Source organism: Pecten maximus, chromosome 11 (genome assembly GCF_902652985.1).
Source record: "Pecten maximus chromosome 11, xPecMax1.1, whole genome shotgun sequence".
Classification (NCBI taxonomy): domain Eukaryota; kingdom Metazoa; phylum Mollusca; class Bivalvia; order Pectinida; family Pectinidae; genus Pecten; species Pecten maximus.
Genome location: NC_047025.1, coordinates 25,273,565 through 25,296,102, shown reverse-complemented (window position 1 = coordinate 25,296,102; position 22,538 = coordinate 25,273,565). Strand labels below are relative to the sequence as shown.

At 38.6% G+C, this 22,538-nt stretch overlaps 2 protein-coding genes across 2 annotated transcripts in view; one reads left to right on the top strand and one right to left on the bottom strand.

Moving 5' to 3' along the window:
* Positions 1–22,538, top strand: part of LOC117338520 (RAB11-binding protein RELCH-like) — a 238,637-nt gene that overhangs the window by 42,186 nt on the left and 173,913 nt on the right. The window contains 5 exon segments of the mRNA XM_033899876.1: positions 995–1,101; positions 1,932–2,031; positions 2,625–2,707; positions 3,534–3,597; positions 7,554–7,692. Coding sequence (XP_033755767.1) covers positions 995–1,101; positions 1,932–2,031; positions 2,625–2,707; positions 3,534–3,597; positions 7,554–7,692 — 493 coding nt within the window.
* Positions 15,327–21,788, bottom strand: LOC117338648 (neuropeptides capa receptor-like). Its single transcript, XM_033900008.1, has 2 exons — positions 15,748–21,788; positions 15,327–15,707 (listed from the first exon to the last, which is right to left on the bottom strand). The coding sequence occupies exon 1, from the start codon at positions 21,660–21,662 to the stop codon at positions 20,526–20,528; it is 1,137 nt and encodes a 378-aa protein (XP_033755899.1). The 5' UTR covers positions 21,663–21,788; the 3' UTR covers positions 15,327–15,707; positions 15,748–20,525.

Below are 22,538 nucleotides of genomic sequence, written 5' to 3'. Positions count from 1 at the left end.
AGGAATAAAACTCACTTCTGAGATACCGCTACACGCTTTGTTAAAATCTCGTGGAACTCTGTTGCTCCAGAGACAATAGTAAGGTGTTGGATACACAGCGGTATCGTATCACATGATGGCGCATCGTTAACAAAACAGGAAGCCCCAGACACAGATCTATAAACATAATTCATGATGAACTGGAACTAGATACAGAGTTGCGCCTCTCGATGAGGCTTTTATTAGACAAAAAGTTAGCACTGCGTGAAGTTGTCAAGAAAAATGACTTTGTGAAATCTGTAACCACAACAACCTCGGATGATGATGATGGCAGTGAAGAACATAGCCCCGCCCCCTACTATAGGTGAGACAATTTCTATAAAACAAGCATTCTACATGTGAATCAGACATTCAGAAATATTTATGTCTTCAACAGTTTGTTTTGGTAGTTGGTCAATCCAAGGCAAAACAAATGACAGTTGAGACATTTTTCAACACCCGGTAGAACATGCAGAGTTAAACGAGGTAACATTGAAAATCATGATACGATTAATGTAGATCATGTGATGAAAATTATGATGGCATTCTCAAGAAATATTTATATGTTATCAAAGCATATCTATGTACAATTTGATGCAATCTTGTTATATCACCAAAATCGTGGAGATGGCGATATAGCGAGGTTTTACTGTATATATATCGTGAGTATATGGATATTTGTTTTTGTTTTCATTGTTAAAGTAAACCTGTTACATGTTATACCTAGGTATGTCTCAGATTGGGAGGGACAGTGTCTACATGCTGTATTTGCTTCTGTTTACAAGCACATTGATGATTGAGATTTAAATTGAATCAGATTTACTGGGTTTTTGTCACAGCATGTCCTTAGCATAAATGTCACATCTAGACAAGCCTAAAGTTCAGAAGAATTTTTTTCATCTGTTTGAGGTAACATATAATATCAAAACAAAGATTTAAATTCTGGCTGTATAATTTGTTTGACCTTGACCTTCAGGAGGAGGACCGACAGCAGTTGACTCAGTTTTTACAGGAGATGCTGACAATGGTGTCGGTGTACCAGGCCCCCCTCGACAGCCTCAAGGCAGCTTTTACAGAGATTAGGTAGAGTGTCTTTTGTACTCGCTGGTCAGGAATGCTGTCTTCATCTTGTCAGCATCTTGTTAGTGAGACTGGTTAAAACAACCATCAGGTTGTTTGGAGCTTAATTAGATCGTTATGTATACCCTCTTATTAATGTTAGAAGTGTGTATGAAATAATACATTAGTTATAATTTTGAAACTTTCAGTATTATAATTGTAATGAAATCAAAAATGCTTTGAAAATTGCAATAATCAATAATGAAGCATTGAATGTGATTGGTCTATGTGCATTTGTCTTATAAATTTGACTTCTTTAAGATTGTGGTTTTCTTGGTGACCTTGAATGAAAGTCCCAGTAAATGAGGGTTGCTGTTGGAAACTTATGTCCTTAATGTTTTAAGTTATATGACCTTGATCCTGTATTTAAATGAGAGTCCCAGTAAATGATGGTCCCTGTTGGGGTTGTATGTCCTTGAAGTTTGATGCTGTATGACCTTGACCCTGTATTTATGACCTTGACCCTGTATTACATTGAGAGTCTTAGTAAATGATGGTCACTGCTGGGGTTGCATGTCCTTGAAGTTTGATGCTGTATGACCTTGACCCTGTATTTCATTGAGAGTCCCAGTAAATGATGGTCCCTGTTGGGGTTGTGTGTCCTTGAAGTTTGATGCTGTATGACCTTGATCCTGTATTACATTGAGAATCCCAGTAAATGATGGTCACTGCTGGGGTTGTATGTCCTTGATATTTGATGCTGTATGACCTTCACCATGTACTTCAATGAGTGTCATTGCTGGAACTGTATATCCTTGGTGTTTAATGTTAAAGACCTTGACCTTACATTTCAGTGCAAATCCTAGTAACCATGAGTTACTGTTGACTGTGTTATGGGAAGGTGTAGTTCACACGTCAGCTCAGGTGCGGAGTACAGCAGCTCGTCTTTTTGAGGTTAGTATCTGATAACAACCAACCAATTGAAAAAATAGACTTTTGAAACATCCCCTGTATATAGAAAGTTGAGCCAAGGATAAAATGTCTGGCAGCCACTGATTGGCCAGTATATTATGAAAGTTACAAAATAGATATGTAGCCTGATAGGTAACTATCTATAGGAAATGTTGATATAAATTTTGTAAGTCCGATTGAATTTTTTTCAAAAGTTAAGGTCATAATAATTAACAGGTAAACATTTCAGATTTTTGAAAATCTTAACTGCTAAGTTCACCTACATTTTTGTATTTTCAAAATGGCTACCCTGGAAAAAGTTTGAGCTGAAGGACCCAACTTTTTTTTTTGATTAAGTGTTATATGAGACCCTAAGATGATATACTCCAAAACGTTAACACTAAAGTCTATGGAAAAACCATTGGTTGGTTGGTCTCTATGTTACACAGTTGGATACACCAGTTTATATCTGCTGCCATATTGTTTTTATATTTTGTCATTTGAAATTTTTTCTTTGATATGAATACTACAACTTTAAATGAAATTATCAAATTCCTATATTTTTCTGGTCTGTGAGTAAAGTCCATGTTTTTCAGCTGTTGGTGAAGGGAGTTGGTGAGAACCTTGTGTCTACTCGAGTCTTTCCTGCCTTGGTCACTCTTGGCAATGACCCAGAAATGTAAGTCTGGCATGAAGTAGTATTAGATAATAAAATTACAACAGATACGTACAACTTGTGATTCAGTCCGCGTGTTCCAGTCATGTATATGTATACATTAGGCAGTAGTCTTTTTTAAGCTCTTTTGATGATTAATGATTTGTGCTGAAGTATTGTTATGCTAATTTCTGTATTTGTATAATATTTTCTATAGCTTATGTATGACCATCAATTTATAAGTGTCTTTATCTGACTCCAGGTTTCATCAACATTCCTTAATTAACTTAAGGAAATCCCTTAACATAAAATTGTCCATAGGAAATCATTATTGGATTTAAGGACAAAATCTTGGCTAAGGAAATTTACTTCAATACTGTAATACTTTCCTATAGAAAATTATCAGTTAAGGTTTGTTTGTTTGTTTGGTTTATCGTTTCCCTGAACCACCAGGGTCATTTCGAGGTGGGGTTTCCTTATAGTAGTTGGTGACTACCTTACTGAACAACATCCGTCACTTACCATCTAGAGCAATAAATGTAAAATGTCCAAGGACACAACCATGACAGTATTGACCAGCCTGTTTCTCAGCTTCCTGAGATATACAAATCAACATGGGTAGGGAGCATCAAGCTACACACCTCAGATCTTCACCTGAGGTTATGTAGTAGGCACGCTAACCATGTTAGCTATTGTGACCTCTAGTGACCTCTAGTGACCTCTTAACTTAAGGAGTTTTCTGAAGTTAAGGAATATTGATGAAACTGGCTGTACTGTGACCTTTTCATGCTATAATTTTGACCTCTGACCTATTGGTATAGCCCTTTCACTGTGACCTTTGTTTTTGTAGCTCTGTGAGAACGTCAACCATTCCAGCTTTAGGTGCAATAATAGAAAACATCAATCTAAGGGAGGTAAGTCTACACAGCCTGTTGGTGTAATGTCGTACCATGGTGATTGGTGGATTATGAAGCTGCCAGACATTTTCTGGTATAAATGGTGTCCTGCTATGAAAGTGTCCACAGGAGGACCATTCATCACTGTGACAGTTTGAGTGTCTCGGTAGTGGTATTTGTCTGTGGAAATCAAAGTAAGTGTTGTCAGGGGAATCTTCTACATTCTCTACAGTCTGCTTACTGGATTGAATCTTTATCAGCTACATAATGAATTATTTTCTTGTAAACGCAAACAATTTATAATTAAATTGTGAGATGGCATTAAAGGATACATGTAAGTCTTATATTGTCACCAGTGACGCCCTGAAGTGATGCAGAGCTTCTGCTTGTCTTAAACATTTCTAGATAAACAATTACAAGGAGTTAGCTGGTCCCGTTAGCCTGAGAGTTCCCTCTAGTTTATACTAGGGGTGATCTGGTCAGCCTGAGAGTTTCCTGTGGTTTACAGTAGGGGGTGGTCTGTCAACATGAGAGATTTATCTTGTTTACACTAGGGGGTGATCTAGTAAGCCTGAGAGTTCCCTCTAGTTTATACTAGGGGTGATCTGGTCAGCCTGAGAGTTTCCTGTGGTTTACAGTAGGGGGTGGTCTGTCAACATGAGAGATTTATCTTGTTTACACTAGCGGGTGATCTAGTAAGCCTGAGAGTTCCCTCTAGTTTATACTAGGGGTGATCTGGTCAGCCTGAGAGTTTCCTGTGGTTTACAGTAGGGGGTGGTCTGTCAACATGAGAGATTTATCTTGTTTACACTAGCGGGTGATCTAGTAAGCCTGAGAGTTCCCTCTAGTTTATACTAGGGGTGATCTGGTCAGCCTGAGAGTTTCCTGTGGTTTACAGTAGGGGGTAGTCTGTCAACATGAGTGTTTCCTCTAGTTTACACTAGGGGGTGATCTAGTAAGCCTGAGAGTTCCCTCTAGTTTATACTAGGGGTGATCTGGTCAGCTTTAGAGTTTCCTCTAGTTTACACTAGGGGGTGATCTAGTCAACATGAGAGTTTCCTCTAGTTTGCACTAGGGGGTGGTCTAGTCAACATGAGAGTTTCCTCTAGTTTGCACTAGGGGGTGGTCTAGTCAGCTTTAGAGTTTCCTCTAGTTTACACTAGGGGGTGGTCTAGTCAGCTTTAGAGTTTCCTCTAGTTTACACTAGGGGGTGGTCTAGTCAGCTTTAGAGTTTCCTCTAGTTTGCACTAGGAGGTGGTCTAGTCAGCTTTAGAGTTTCCTCTAGTTTACACTAGGGGGTGGTCTAGTCAGCTTTAGAGTTTCCTCTAGTTTGCACTAGGAGGTGGTCTAGTCAGCTTTAGAGTTTCCTCTAGTTTACACTAGGGGGTGGTCTAGTCAGCTTTAGAGTTTCCTCTAGTTTGCACTAGGAGGTGGTCTAGTCAGCTTTAGAGTTTCCTCTAGTTTACACTAGGGGGTGGTCTAGTCAGCTTTAGAGTTTCCTCTAGTTTACATTAGGAGGTGGTCTAGTCAGCTTTAGAGTTTCCTCTAGTTTACACTAGGGGTTGGTCTAGTCAGCTTTAGAGTTTCCTCTAGTTTACACTAGGGGGTGGTCTAGTCAGCTTTAGAGTTTCCTCTAGTTTGCACTAGGAGGTGGTCTAGTCAGCTTTAGAGTTTCCTCTAGTTTACTCTAGGGGGTGGTCTAGTCAGCTTTAGAGTTTCCTCTAGTTTACACTAGGGGGTGGTCTAGTCAGCTTTAGAGTTTCCTCTAGTTTACACTAGGGGGTGGTCTAGTCAGCTTTAGAGTTTCCTCTAGTTTGCACTAGGAGGTGGTCTAGTCAGCTTTAGAGTTTCCTCTAGTTTAAACTAGGGGGTGATCTAGTCAGCTTTAGAGTTTCCTCTAGTTTACACTAGGGGGTGGTCTAGTCAGCTTTAGAGTTTCCTCTAGTTTACACTAGGGGGTGGTCTAGTCAGCTTTAGAGTTTCCTCTAGTTTGCACTAGGAGGTGGTCTAGTCAGCTTTAGAGTTTCCTCTAGTTTACACTAGGGGGTGGTCTAGTCAGCTTTAGAGTTTCCTCTAGTTTACACTAGGGGGTGGTCTAGTCAGCTTTAGAGTTTCCTCTAGTTTGCACAAGGAGGTGGTCTAGTCAGCTTTAGAGTTTCCTCTAGTTTACACTAGGGGGTGGTCTAGTCAGCTTTAGAGTTTCCTCTAGTTTACACTAGGGGGTGGTCTAGTCAGCTTTAGAGTTTCCTCTAGTTTGCACTAGGAGGTGGTCTAGTCAGCTTTAGAGTTTCCTCTAGTTTGCACTAGGGGGTGGTCTAGTCAGCTTTAGAGTTTCCTCTAGTTTACACTAGGGGGTGGTCTAGTCAGCTTTAGAGTTTCCTCTAGTTTACACTAGGGGGTGATCTAGTCAACATGAGAGTTTCCTCTAGTTTGCACTAGGAGGTGGTCTAGTCAGCTTTAGAGTTTCCTCTAGTTTACACTAGGGGGTGATCTAGTCAACATGAGAGTTTCCTCTAGTTTGCACTAGGAGGTGGTCTAGTCAGCTTTAGAGTTTCCTCTAGTTTAAACTAGCGGGAGGTCTGAGAGTATTGTGGATATGTAATATAACTTATAATATAAATTAAAGTTAAAGATGTATGTAGAATCCTTGAATAGCAAAATAAAATTATAATTAGTTTCTCAAACAAATTTTGAAAGTTTGTTTTATTTCTTCATTTCTGAAAAAAGAATAGAAAGTTATTTTTATCTCATCTGGCCCAAAGGGCGGGGCCCAATAGGGGAAATAGAAATTCCTTTAAATTGCTACTAGTCATAAAGTCATTAATGGATTTGAACCAAATTTGGTCAGAAACATTCTTAGGGGAATGGGAACAGATTTTGCATAAATGGTGACACTGACCCCCCTTGGGCCAGAGGGGTGGGGCCCAAAAGTGGAAATAGATTTAAGTTTTTTAAATCGCTACTTATATAGTCATAAAGTACTGAATTGATTTTAATCAAACATGATCAGAAATATCCTTGATGAAAGGGGAACATGTTTTGCATAAATGATGACTCTGACCCCCTGGGGCCAGAGGTCCGGGGCCCGAAAGGAGAAATTGCAGTAAATCTTTTAATTCCCTACTATTCCTAAATGACTTAATACATTTTGATGAAATTTAATCGGAAGCATTACTGGGAAAAGGAGATCTGATGTTGTATAAATGGAGGGTATGGATCCTTTGGGGCTAGAGAGAGGGTGCCTGATAGGGGAAATGTTGCAAAATAGAAACAAATAAACCAAAAAAAAACAACAATTTTAATCCATAGTTGGAAGATGCAGAAAAAGAGGTAGACAAATAATTGTAATGTAACTTAGAATATTTTTGGCATGATTACCGAAATATCCAGGTGAATGGTGCATGCCCTCTGGCCCTCTTGTTTATAATTAGGTTCTGGCAACCTACCTCATTGTCCAGCAGACACTAAAGATTAATAGAATCTTTCACCCTCTTGGGGGTGAGACAGGGGAATCTCAACCCGAGGGGAAGATTCTTAAGTTGCCAAACACGAGGCTTTGCTGAGTGTTTGGCAGCTTAATAATCTTACCCCGAGGGTTGAGATTCCCCTGTCTCACGTCCATGGGGGTGAATGATTATTTTTCTCTTACCCTGTTTAACCTCTTATGTCTACAGTATTGACGTTACATCAATGCAAGGAAATGTTGACGTGACGTGATTGAATTGTCGACGTGACGTCATTGTACTGTTGCCGTGACGTCATGCTATTGTTGACGTGACAAAATACAATTGTTGAGAACGTGAGCAGAGCATGTGTAGCTTGTCTTTTCCCTAGGGTGAGATAAGAAAATCTCACCCCGGTAAAACTGCGGATATCCCTGTCCAGGGTAAGAGAATGCTTTATCTATGTTGATTTATATTTGTTTACTTGTGTGATTTATGTTTGTTTATTTGTTCATGTTTGTTTGTTTACAGATGTTAGATCGTGTGTACATGCAGTTTCTGACCTTTATGGATGACCCTGCGTATAAAGACGAACACAACATACAGACAGAACTGATTCGCACTCTAGCCCGCGTCGGACCGAATGCAGAGCCTCGCTTTAGAGATGAATGTGAGTATTACTTTGATTACACTGTTGTATCTGTCCTACTGGCAATCTATGGTATCATTCACGGTGTCAAGTGGGATTTTAAAGTTTGTCAGAGTCAAGAATTAATGTTGATTCATTAAGTAAACTTTAGATATATTTTTGCTCTGTGAAGATACAGTTATTGTTTGGATAGATACAACAAACAATTAACAGTGTTGCCAATCTCTGATGATGAAAAATCAGGCCAAGACCCTTGAAAACGAGGGTGAAAGGGTTTAAACAAGTGTCATGTGCATAACGACAATTTTCGCTCCATTTTCTTGAATTTTTCAGTTATATGAAATATAAGATACCAAAAATACACTGTTTACATAATTTGATTCAGTAAACATGCACTAGACCACTTTTGTATGTCTCGGTCATTTTAAAACACCTGGAAACTAAGCGATCACTCACAAATATTTCAAAACCTGATGGGTCAGTTTGGTATATTTGTATACCTGATGGGTCAACTGGGTATATTTATAAACCTGAAGGGTCAATCGGGTATATTTATATACCTGAGGGGTCAATCGGGTATATTTATATACCTGAGGGGTCAATCGGGTATGTTTATATGCCTGAGGGGTCAATCGGGTATATTTATAAACCTGAGGGGTCAATCGGGTATGTTTATATACATGAGGGGTCAATCGGGTTTATTTATAAACCTGAGGGGTCAATCGGGTATATTTATATACCTGAGGGGTCAATTAGGTTGTTATAGCTCTCTGTGGTCTAAAACTGGTCAACCCAGAATTTTTTTTAAAGTTTTTAAGTTACTGAAATGTGTTTGAATCGATACTTGTGTTCTTAAAACACTTCATCTATTGTCCAACAAAAAAAAAAGTCCATTTTTTTCAGGAGGGACAACTCAATTTTGGGTAATGATTTAGAGTTTCATTCTTAATCTTGAACTGATGTCCTCTTAAATTCCAGAGTTATGGCCCTTTGTTCATTTTTAATGTTAGGGCCATAATTTCTTAATCTATTGACTTCACCGAATACTATAGACATACATCGGACATCATGGTGTGTTTCATAAGAGAGAACTCGGAGTCCACTTCCTTAACTTTTGGAATCACTATTATTTGTTTATTGTCCTGAGTCAGTATTGAATGGGGAATATAATCTACATTCCATAACCAGTTCCACCTGTCAAACATAACATCACATAGTACCACATTTACCACAGCTTTATAGCCAGTTCATCCTCTAAACATGTAATTGATGGGTTAATCCTGGCTTTGGCATTCATAGGACTATCATTGCCGTCTGGCTTCTCCAGGAAATGGACATTTGTATTTTGGGCACTATTTTCAAATTATGCATTATTGATTTATGAAAATTTAGCAGAATGTCAACTTTTAAAAATGTGATATGTTATTTATGGATTTAATGAAAAAGAAAAGCATTGTTTTGCCTGTGCTCACCACTGAACTTTGTCTTTGTGCTTGGTTTGTGATTTTTTCCGTGGTTTGACTAATAACAGATGTAGGGTAAATCTATAGCCACAGTGACATACTGAGTTATAACATTTCTGTGGCTAATAAAACATGCCCTCTCTATATAAGCCCTCCCTATATAAAGCATTGCCATGTTTTCAGCGTTTACTACTACATTGTTAGTTCCCAGGAGAACTCTTCCACTTGGCAGTATGTGTAGGGATGACACTTTAAACTTTGTACTTTCTTCGGCAGTATGTGTAGGGATGACAATTTTGTACTTTCCTGGCAGTATGTGTAGGGATGACAATTTTGTACTTTCCTGGCAGTATGTGTAGGGATGACAATTTTGTACTTTCTTCGGCGGTATATATAACGATGACAAGTTTGTGCTTTCCTTAACAGTAAATTAAGGAACAACAATTTTGCACTTTCCTCGGCAGCATGTGATGAGATCACACCTTGTACTTTCCTCTGCTGTATATGTTCAGATGACAAGTTTATGCTCTCTTATGAAATATAGTGGGAGTTTTGTACTTCTCAGATGTAAAATGTAAAAACAGTAAGAGGACATGAATGATTTATTGCAGAAAAAAATTAAAAAAAAACAAAAATCATGAAGATTTTAGTTTTGTTAGCAAGAAAACTTCTGTCACCAAAGTAGTGGTGTTATCAGTTCTGATAATAAAAACTGCCATGGAATATGTTGATACAGGGACCATTACAGTCTGTCAGAATGATACATCAGTACATTGTATCACATGTTATTGGGGAATTTGATATGAGAGTGAAATATATTGGTTTTCATGTCTCAAATAAGATATGTATCTACTGCAAGATGAAATAAATAAATAAAGAATATGGAGGTTAAACGACAAGTAGTTGTTGGATATAGAGGTTACACGACGAGTAGTTGTTGGATATAGAGGTTACACGAGGAGTAGTTGTTGGATATAGAGGTTACACGAGGAGTAATTGTTGGATATAGAGGTTACACAACAAGTAAACGTTGGATATAGAGGTTACACGATGAGTAGTTGTTGGATATAGAGGTTACACGACGAGTAGTTGTTGGATATAGAGGTTACACGAGGAGTAGTTGATGGATATAGAGGTTACACGACGAGTAGTTGTTGGATATAGAGGTTACACGACGAGTAGTTGTTGGATATAGAGGTTACACGACGAGTAGTTGTTGGATATAGAGGTTACACGAGGAGTAGTTGTTGGATATAGAGGTTACACGAGGAGTAGTTGTTGGATATAGAGGTTACACGACGAGTAGTTGTTGGATATAGAGGTTACACGAGGAGTAGTTGTTGGATATAGAGGTTACACGGCGAGTAGTTGTTGGATATAGAGGTTACACGAGGAGTAGTTGTTGGATTAGAGGTTACACAATGAGTAGTTGTTGGATATAGAGGTTACACGACGAGTAGTTGTTGGATATAGAGGTTACACGACGAGTAGTTGTTGGATATATAGGTTACACGAGGAGTAGTTGTTGGATATAGAGGTTACACGACAAGTAGTTGTTGGATATAGAGGTTACACGAGGAGTAGTTGTTGGATATAGAGGTTACACGATGAGTAGTTGTTGGATATAGAGGTTACACGACGAGTAGTTGTTGGATATAGAGGTTACACGACGAGTAGTTGTTGGATATAGAGGTTACACGAGGAGTAGTTGTTGGATATAGAGGTTACACGAGGAGTAGTTGTTGGATATAGAGGTTACACGACGAGTAGTTGTTGGATATAGAGGTTACACGAGGAGTAGTTGTTGGATATAGAGGTTACACGGCGAGTAGTTGTTGGATATAGAGGTTACACGAGGAGTAGTTGTTGGATTAGAGGTTACACAATGAGTAGTTGTTGGATATAGAGGTTACACGACGAGTAGTTGTTGGATATAGAGGTTACACGACGAGTAGTTGTTGGATATATAGGTTACACGAGGAGTAGTTGTTGGATATAGAGGTTACACGACAAGTAGTTGTTGGATATAGAGGTTACACGACGAGTAGTTGTTGGATATAGAGGTTACATGGCGAGTAGTTGTTGGATATAGAGGTTACACGACGAGTAGTTGTTGGATATAGAGGTTACACGAGGAGTAGTTGTTGGATATAGAGGTTACACGATGAGTAGTTGTTGGATATAGAGGTTACACGACGAGTAGTTGTTGGATATAGAGGTTACACGACGAGTAGTTGTTGGATATAGAGGTTACACGACGAGTAGTTGTTGGATATAGAGGTTACACGACGAGTAGTTGTTGGATATAGAGGTTACACGACGAGTAGTTGTTGGATATAGAGGTTACACGAGGAGTAGTTGTTGGATATAGAGGTTACACGACGAGTAGCTGTTAGATATAGAGGTTACACGACGAGTAGTTGTTGGATATAGAGGTTACACAATGAGTAGTTGTTGGATATAGAGGTTACACGACGAGTAGTTGTTGGATATAGAGGTTACACGACGAGTAGTTGTTGGATATATAGGTTACACGAGGAGTAGTTGTTGGATATAGAGGTTACACGACAAGTAGTTGTTGGATATAGAGGTTACACGACGAGTAGTTGTTGGATATAGAGGTTACACGACGAGTAGTTGTTGGATATAGAGGTTACACGAGGAGTAGTTGTTGGATATAGAGGTTACACGATGAGTAGTTGTTGGATATAGAGGTTACACGACGAGTAGTTGTTGGATATAGAGGTTACACGACGAGTAGTTGTTGGATATAGAGGTTACACGACGAGTAGTTGTTGGATATAGAGGTTACACGACGAGTAGTTGTTGGATATAGAGGTTACACGACGAGTAGTTGTTGGATATAGAGGTTACACGAGGAGTAGTTGTTGGATATAGAGGTTACACGACGAGTAGCTGTTAGATATAGAGGTTACACGACGAGTAGTTGTTGGATATAGAGGTTAAACGACGAGTAGTTGTTGGATATAGAGGTTACACGAGGAGTAGTTGTTGGATATAGAGGTTACACGAGGAGTAGTTGTTGGATATAGATGTTACACGACAAGTAGTTGTTGGATATAGAGGTTACACGACAAGTAGTTGTTGGATATAGAGGTTACACGATGAGTAGTTGTTGGATATAGAGGTTACACGAGGAGTAGTTGTTGGATATAGAGGTTACACGAGGAGTAGTTGTTGGATATAGAGGTTACACGACGAGTAGTTGTTAGATATAGAGGTTACACGACGAGTAGTTGTTGGATATAGAGGTTAAACGACAAGTAGTTGTTGGATAAAGAGGTTACACGACAAGTAGTTGTTGGATATAGAGGTTACACGACGAGTAGTTGTTGGATATAGAGGTTACACGATGAGTAGTTGTTGGATATAGAGGTTACACGAGGAGTAGTTGTTGGATATAGAGGTTACACAACGAGTAGTTGTTGGATATAGAGGTTACACGACGAGTAGTTGATGGATATAGAGGTTACACGACGAGTAGTTGACTATCTAGGTTAGTGAGTACAGATGATCACAAAGGCTTGTGGCTGACTATCTAGGTTAGTGAGTACAGATGATCACAAAGGCTTGTGGCTGACTATCTAGGTTAGTGAGTACAGATGATCACAAAGGCTTGTGGCTGACTATCTAGGTCATTGAGTACAGATGATCACAAAGGCTTGTGGCTGACTATCTAGGTTAGTGAGTACAGATGATCACAAAGGCTTGTGACTGACTATCTAGGTTAGTGAGTACAGATGATCACAAAGGCTTGTGGCTGACTATCTAGGTTAGTGAGTACAGATGATCACAAAGGCTTGTGGCTGACTCTCTAGGTTAGTGAGTACAGATGATCACAAAGGCTTGTGGCTGACTTTCTAGGTTAGTGAGTACAGATGATCACAAAGGCTTGTGGCTGACTATCTAGGTTAGTGAGTACAGATGATCACAAAGGCTTGTGGCTGACTATCTAGGTCATTGAGTACAGATGATCACAAAGGCTTGTGGCTGACTATCTAGGTTAGTGAGTACAGATGATCACAAAGGCTTGTGACTGACTATCTAGGTTAGTGAGTACAGATGATCACAAAGGCTTGTGGCTGACTATCTAGGTTAGTGAGTACAGATGATCACAAAGGCTTGTGGCTGACTATCTAGGTTAGTGAGTACAGATGATCACAAAGGCTTGTGGCTGACTTTCTAGGTTAGTGAGTACAGATGATCACAAAGGCTTGTGGCTGACTATCTAGGTTAGTGAGTACAGATGATCACAAAGGCTTGTGGCTGACTTTCTAGGTTAGTGAGTACAGATGATCACAAAGGCTTGTGGCTGACTATCTAGGTTAGTGAGTACAGATGATCACAAAGGCTTGTGACTGACTATCTAGGTTAGTGAGGACAAATGATCACAAAGCCTTGTGGCTGACTATCTAGGTTAGTGAGTACAGATGATCACAAAGGCTTGTGGCTGACTATCTAGGTTAGTGAGTACAGATGATCACAAAGGCTTGTGGCTGACTTTCTAGGTTAGTGAGTACAGATGATCACAAAGGCTTGTGACTGACTATCTAGGTTAGTGAGTACAAATGATCACAAAGCCTTGTGGCTGACTATCTAGGTTAGTGAGTACAGATGATCACAAAGGCTTGTGACTGACTATCTAGGTTAGTGAGTACAAATGATCACAAAGCCTTGTGGCTGACTATCTAGGTTAGTGAGTACAGATGATCACAAAGGCTTGTGACTGACTATCTAAGTTAGTGAGTACAAATGATCACAAAGCCTTGTGGCTGACTATCTAGGTTAGTGAGTACAAATGATCACAAAGCCTTGTGGCTGACTATCTAGGTTAGTGAGTACAGATGATCACAAAGGCTTGTGACTGACTATCTAGGTTAGTGAGGACAGATGATCACAAAGCCTTGTGGCTGACTATCTAGGTTAGTGAGTACAGATGATCACAAAGGCTTGTGGCTGACTATCTAGGTTAGTGAGTACAGATGATCACAAAGCCTTGTGGCTGACTATCTAGGTTAGTGAGTACAGATGATCACAAAGGCTTGTGGCTGACTATCTAGGTTAGGAGAGGTTGTGAAATGGTAGTTACTGGTGTTATGAATTGTTACCAAGAATCATAGACAATTCAATATAGGTGATATATTGTTGTTACATGTTGCTACATAGGATGGTATTAGAGAGGTCAGTATTAGAGATATACTTCCTTTATGATAGGTAAGTATTAGAGAGGTCAGTATTAGAGATATGCTTTCTTTATGATAGGTAAGTATTAGAGAGGTCAGTATTAGAGATATGCTTTCTTTATGATAGGTCAGTATTAGAGATATGCTTTCTTTATGATAGATCAGTATTAGAGATATGCTTTCTTTATGATAGATCAGTATTAAAGATATGCTTTCTTTATGATAGATCAGTATTAGAGATATGCTTTCTTTATGATAGGTAAGTATTAGAGAGGTCAGTATTAGAGATATGCTTTCTTTATGATAGGTCAGTATTAGAGATATGCTTTCTTTATGATAGATCAGTATTAGAGATATGCTTTCTTTATGATAGATTGGTATTAGAGAGGTCGGTATTAGAGAGGTCGGTATTAGAGAGGTCAGTATTAGAGAGGTCAGTATTAGATATGCTTTATTTATGATAGATCAGTATTAGAGAGGTCGGTATTAGAGAGGTCGGTATTAGAGAGGTCAGTATTAGAGAGGCCAGTATTAGAGAGGTCAGTATTGGAGAGGTCAGTATTAGAGAGGTCGGTATTAGAGAGGTCGGTATTAGAGAGGTCAGTATTGGAGAGGTCAGTATTAGAGAGGCCAGTATTAGAGAGGTCGGTATTAGAGAGGTCGGTATTAGAGAGGTCAGTATTGGAGAGGTCAGTATTAGAGAGGTCAGTAATAGATATGCTTTCTTTATGATAGATCGATATTAGAGAGGTCAGTATTAGAGAGGTCAGTTTTAGAGATATACTTTCTTTATGACAGATCAGTATTTAACCTGTACATCATAAAGTTACTCATATCTCCATCACCAGGGAAATGTATTTATCTATACTGTTTTCTTTCATTATACATAAGTACATGGTTTATCCTCTCGTGAAAAAATATATCAAGCAACAACAAACTCACAATTTTATTCCTGTGAAAATCTAAAAGAAACAACAAACAAGCTAAATATTTTGTGGAACTTTAATATTAGGATGAGATTAGCAGTCAGTAGATATAACAGTGAAAACAATATTGATACCAACATGAGACAGAGATAAGCATACATCTAATGGAAAATGTTGATCATTAGAAATGATATAGGCACTGTGTATGTTCACTGGTGGAACCCTGTCACCACCCTGGAGTTAGATTGGACAGGACCAGGACATAGATAGAGAATGATTCATGTTAAAAATTAGGGGTGATTAAGTATCAGTTATGGTAGAAAGCCAGAATAATGTTCGTGATGAAATAAATGAGTTTTGATGAAGCCGTTTATGAGTATATGAATGACATTACCTTTATTGCTTTGTCGTTATTATAATTATAATGAGGCTGGTGTCCTCACCTCTACATTAAGGAGGGTATAATGAGGCTGATGTCCTCACCTCTACATTGAGGAGGGTATAATGAGGCTGGTGTCCTCACCTCTACATTAAGGAGGGTATAATGAGGCTGATGTCCTCACCTCTACATTAAGGAGGGTATAATGAGGCTGATGTCCTCACCTCTACATTGAGGAGGGTATAATGAGGCTGATGTCCTCACCTCTACATTGAGGAGGGTATAATGAGGCTGGTGTCCTCACCCCTACATTGAGGAGGGTATAATGAGGCTGGTGTCCTCACCCCTACATTGAGGAGGGTATAATGAGGCTGATGTCCTCACCTCTACATTGAGGAGGGTATAATGAGGCTGATGTCCTCACCTCTACATTAAGGAGGGTATAATGAGGCTGGTGTCCTCACCTCTACATTAAGGAGGGTATAATGAGGCTGATGTCCTCACTTCTACATTAAGGAGGGTATAATGAGGCTGGTGTCCTCACTTCTACATTGAGGAGGGTATAATGAGGCTGATGTCCTCACTTCTACATTAAGGAGGGTATAATGAGGCTGGTGTCCTCACTTCTACATTGAGGAGGGTATAATGAGGCTGGTGTCCTCACCTCTACATTAAGGAGGGTATAATGAGGCTGGTGTCCTCACTTCTACATTAAGGAGGGTATAATGAGGCTGGTGTCCTCACTTCTACATTAAGGAGGGTATAATGAGGCTGGTGTCCTCACTTCTACATTGAGGAGGGTATAATGAGGCTGGTGTCCTCACCTCTACATTGAGGAGGGTATAATGAGGCTGGTGTCCTCACCTCTACATTAAGGAGGGTATAATGAGGCTGGTGTCCTCACCTCTACATTAAGGAGGGTATAAACAGGCAGATGTCCTCACTTCTACATTTAACAGTGACCGTTATTAGGTCAGAAGTATAGACACTGTGTAATTAATAGGGAACACAGCTTAAAGTTGGGTCTGTTTTGCCCTCTTGGCAAATGGGCAAAAGTAAAATTTGAGGTTAAAACTGAAATTTGCGGTCTCGGTCATTGATAATAATTACATAAAAAAAGTATATTGATGCAAACACTGAGAAAAAACAATTGTATGGCAAAAAGCAATGAATGAATATTTCCCATATACAGTGTTGTATATCCATGATCTGTTACATGATATAAACCCTCTCAGGATATGTAATATTTTACATATCTTTGTGGCAAATGTTAAAAGATTGATGAACACAGTATTTCATAAACAATGGTAATGGGGTACAAAAGCTATTGAAGCATACTGAAATGGATAAGATCTTATAAGCAGATATACAGAGGATTCCTTCATCATTCTGAAAATGCCATGAACCAATCTCTCCTTGATTATAATAAAGCCATATTCTGGTGTAAAATGCTACAAAAACTAAATTGTGCTAATTTCCTCTGAAATATATTATTTTTGCGGTGTTATGGTCATGATATGGATTCATATAGTATTTGGAGTGATGGTTAAGGCCAGAGATGATTAGGGTCATGTGCAATGTGATCAGGGTCAAAGATCATGTGATTGAGGTCAAGGGTCATGTAATTGAGGTCAAGGGTTATGCAATTGGGGTCAGGGGTCGTGATTGGGGCCACAAGGGTTAAGGATGTTTTGACTCTTAAAATTGGCAGTTTGAGGTATAATGAAATGTACTTCACATAAGTAAACTGCTGAAAAAGTTTGATTAAAACATGTTTATACTCATCCAAATTTTGTCTAGGGTCTATTAATTTTCATTGCTTTAGATTTAAGTTAGAAGAAGCATACATTGGTATTAGATAATTCAGATGAACAGCTTCTTTTCCCTGTATAAGTGGTCTAGTATATATATAGACACCAGTTGATGCTGGTGATGATAATTTAATTGCTGTTTGATTAAGGATGTTTGTGATAGAAAGACAGGGATACAATGTGGTTTTATGTTTACTAGTGTATTGCCTTGGGATAGTAAGAGCACATCACATCATCTATTGTATTGTTCTGTTGCCATGGTTACCACAACATGAATGTATAATCTTATTTTGTGCAGTATTGTTCTGTTGCCATGGAGACAACAGCATACATATACAATCTTAGTTTGTACAATATTATTCTCTTGCCATGGTTACCACAACATGAATGTATAATATTATTTTGTGCAGTATTGTTCTGTTGCTATGGTGACTACAACATACATGTACAATCTTATTTTGTACAGTACTGTTCTGTTGCCATGGTGACCTATATGTTATTGGTTATGGTCACCACATTGCCTTGATATCACAATGACATAAATCTTCAGTAAAATGTTCTTCTGGTTTCTATATTTACACTTATCCATTTCAAAAGGAAAGAATAGATTGTATTTATTTACAAAATATCTGGCATGATAAATGCCTAAACTTGTCAATGAAACATTCATACAAAGGATATTCAAATGGGATTCATGAAACCTTGCCTATGTTCACCTTCCTGTAAAATTGATGCATTCTGACACTGTGAAGTGACATTCATGTATTACTTAGCTTTCCCTCATTGCAAGGTTCTGACATCCATATTTCTATGAATGACTTTTTCAGACTGCGAAATGACATCCATTCTCACAATGCGAGATGACATTAATATTTTTGCGAATAACATAATTGGCTTTCTCACACATTGATGTACATCCATTCTTGTATAGACTTAATTTTCCCATATTTCAAGGTGATATCCATACTTCCATGAATGACAACTTTTTCAGATTGCGAGATGGGATCCACTCTTGTATTACATTAACTTTCCCACACTACCTGCTGAAATTCATACTTGTATTGATGAGTTAACTTTCCCACACTTTGTAATTATATCCATACTTGTAGAGGATTGACTTAACTTTCCCACACTGCCAGGTGACATCCATACTTATATTGTGTTAACTTTCCCACACTGCCAGGTGACATTCATACTTGTATTGTGTTAACTTTCCCACACTGCCAGGTGACATTCATACTTATATTGTGTTAACTTTCCCACACTGCCAGGTGACATCCATACTTGTATTGTGTTGACTTTCCCACACTGCCAGGTGACATCCATACTTATATTGTGTTGACTTTCCCACACTGCCTGGTGACATCCATACTTATATTGTGTTAACTTTCCCACACTGCCAGGTGACATCCATACTTGTATTGACGTGTTGACTTTCCCACACTGTGTCACAGGTGACATTCATACTTGTATTGACGTGTTGACTTTCCCACACTGTGTCACAGGTGACATTCATACTTGTATTGACGTGTTGACTTTCCCACACTGTGTCACAGGTGACATTCATACTTGTATTGACGTGTTGACTTTCCCACACTGTGTCACCGGTGACATTCATACTTGTATTGACGTGTTGACTTTCCCACACTGTGTCACAGGTGACATCCATACTTATATTGTGTTGACTTTCCCACACTGCCAGGTGACATCCATACTTATATTGTGTTAACTTTCCCACACTGCCAGGTGACATCCATACTTATATTGTGTTAACTTTCCCACACTGTATTGTGACATCCATACTTATATTGTGTTGACTTTCCCACACTGCCTGGTGACATCCATACTTATATTGTGTTAACTTTCCCACACTGCCAGGTGACATCCATACTTGTATTGACGTGTTGACTTTCCCACACTGTGTCACAGGTGACATCCATACTTGTATTGACGTGTTGACTTTCCCACACTGTGTCACAGGTGACATTCATACTTGTATTGACGTGTTAACTTTCCCACACTGCCAGGTGACATTCATACTTGAATTGAGTGACTTAATTTTCCCACACTGTGTCACAGGTGACATCAACATCTGGTAATCAGGATCTGTTTGTGATACTGATATTTGTCTCCTTTGTTTTTTTGGTTTAAAATTTCATTTAATTACTTTGTCATGCTTGAATACAGATTTATGAAATAAAACTTCACTTGACATTTGCAGCTTTGAATTGTGACAACAACAAATTTGTCTGCTGTGAATTTCAAGCCAAGATTAATAATTGATTCTTTTCATTTTTTCTAAGCATAATCTCCTGTTTTGTTTCCAAGAAATTTTTCATTTTCCAAGAAAATTGACCAGTTTCCAAAAGAATTTGTATATTTCCAAGAGAATTTGTATGTTTTCAAGAGAATTTGTCATTTTCCAAGAAAATTTATGTTTCCAAGAGAATTTGTATGTTTCCATGAGAATTTGTATGTTTCCATGAGAATTTGTATGTTTCCAATAGAATTTTTATGTTTCCAAGAGAATTTGTCCGTTTCCAATAGAATTTGTATGTTTCCAAGAGAATTTGTATGTTTCCATGTGAATTTGTATATTTCCAAGCGAATTTGTATGTTTCCAAGATAATTTGTATGTTTCCAAGCAAATTTGTATGTTTCCAAGAGAATTTGTCTATTTCCAAGAGAATTTGTCAGTGTTGTACAGTTAAGGTAATCTCGTATATCGTAACAGCATTAGGATCACCTACATTTTCATACTTTAATTAGATGTCCTGTTAAGATGAAGCTGATAAAATCCATGTTTTCTCACTTAATTCTGTAGAGACTGTGTACTTGATGATTGTGATAAAATAAATTGAGTAACTATATCAGTATATAATCTCCAGACCACACTATGATTATCTGTAGTTGAGATGTTATATTCCTACAGTTCCTGTGTGCAGGTGTAAGTCCTGTGTCACCTCAGTGTCCCAATTCTAACCTGAATCACGATCTTTTCACTGAAATCTATCTTATCCAACAAAGATATTTTTATTGGAGTTTGTTTTCCATGTGTTTTGTTACATACTTCACACCCCAGTAGAAGTACCGATGCCAGTGGCTGTGTAGATTTTTGGACGTGCACCAGCGGCATTGTTGATAGAGTTTGTGGAGCGGGTGACCTCGATGGAAGAAGCTCGTTTCCTGGCCGAGACTTGGTAGTGTTTGTTAGACTGGCAGTATGTCAAGGAGCTCAGCATATCTTGTCGGAGCTTCTTGCAGAACACAATGAAGATGTATGGCTTTAAACTCAGATAAGCATAATCCATTGTCCGCAACACGATGTCAAATAGAGCAAAATTTAAATGCACTTCAGGAAATTTGGTTAAGACTGCCTCAATGACCAAACATGACGAGTTCATTAGGAAATACATTGACAAAATAACTGTGGCTTTTTTCATCTCATGAAGTGTCTTTAAATCCAGGAAATACTTGCCAAGTAATGATTCAACTTCTTCTTGGTTGCTTTTCCTTCCCATGTTTTGGACGATATGCACGGAGCACACACACAGGCACGAAAACACTGATATCATTGGAATAGCATTTCGGACGATGAAGTCAACAAGAGGCCAGATGATCATTCTGAAATCTTCGGAGAGTTCGTAGTTGTCATGGCAGTATGGTGTGATGATTTCTGGTGACTGACCAGGCAGGCTCAGTCCTACCGTCCAGAAAAAGTGGATATTGAGGCAGATCAGTAGAACGATGATAAAGAGAATGACGGCTTGAGACCGCTCTCGCATACACATCACATACATGTGTCGTGGAAACCGTATCGCTATCAGCAACTCCACACTGGCTGCAACAACAATCCAGGAGGACATATGATTGAAAAAACTCAGGAGAAATGTGTACACTTTGCAGATGGAATTCGATATGACCAGTATGTTCCAACTGAGATTTTCGTCGGCTACAGCGTCGAACCACTGGTTCCCGCAATGGACATACAGCTTGACGAGGTCGATACCAAGGAGAAGGGAGAGGTACACGCAGGTCGACCACACCGTGTGACTGTAGCGGTTCAGCAGCACAATACACGGAAATGATCCAACGGTACCCAGGATGAGGAAAACAGCAAAGACATAACGGAACACAACCTGACGAATTTTGTACTCTGGCCCAGTGGACGGAGATTCAAAGCCTTCAAAGTCGTACTGATCACTCATGTTACCCAGGCTTGGATCTACAGAAAATAAAAAGAAAAGGTTATGTTATATAAAAAAAATTGATTGGATTCTACAATGTTTTTGTGACATTATCTGATTTTCAACCTTTTGAAAGGGAAATGGCTTTTTTTGTTACTAACAAATATTTCTAGGGAATAGTACTTCGGCTTTGGGTACTTGATTATTCATAGTCTTGCTCATGTTTTTTCAGCTAGATCAGTTATACAGACTTATCAGGTAATCTCTATGTATGGACCTGATGTAGTTATTATTCAAATACATACATTTTATATCTGAACAAATTAAACATTTGGTTCTGAAATTGAAATGCCATTGTGAGAAAATTAATCACAATATTTTGTATTTGAACATGATGTATAAAGCTCTCCTCCCTAATGCAAGACTTGGACATTAAAATATTTTACTGTTTTGTTCTGACAGTTCTCTACATTGACAATGACTTGTGTGCCATTGAACACTGCCAATTTGACTCCTGACACATGACCTCAGACATGATGAGCTGGCTTCCATTTTGTAACTATGGAAGTATTTAAAAAAAGAAGAAGATGTTTCCTGTAATCAATATTAACAGGGAATCGCTTCTTATTTATATATATATAATAAAAAGTCAAACACAGATCTGCGGTCTCTCTTGTACTAGCTTTCGCGGCTATATCGTGCCGCTCTTCAGGGGATTCACGATATAGCAGCGAAAGTACTAGGGAGACAGCAGATCTGTGTTTGACTTTTTATTTTATTATTATTTGCCGTCACATGGACACTTTAACTTTATTCTATATATATATATTATATATAGATCTTAATGTTTGAAATGTTTTTCCTTTTAAATTCATTATTACGATTCATGAACAACAC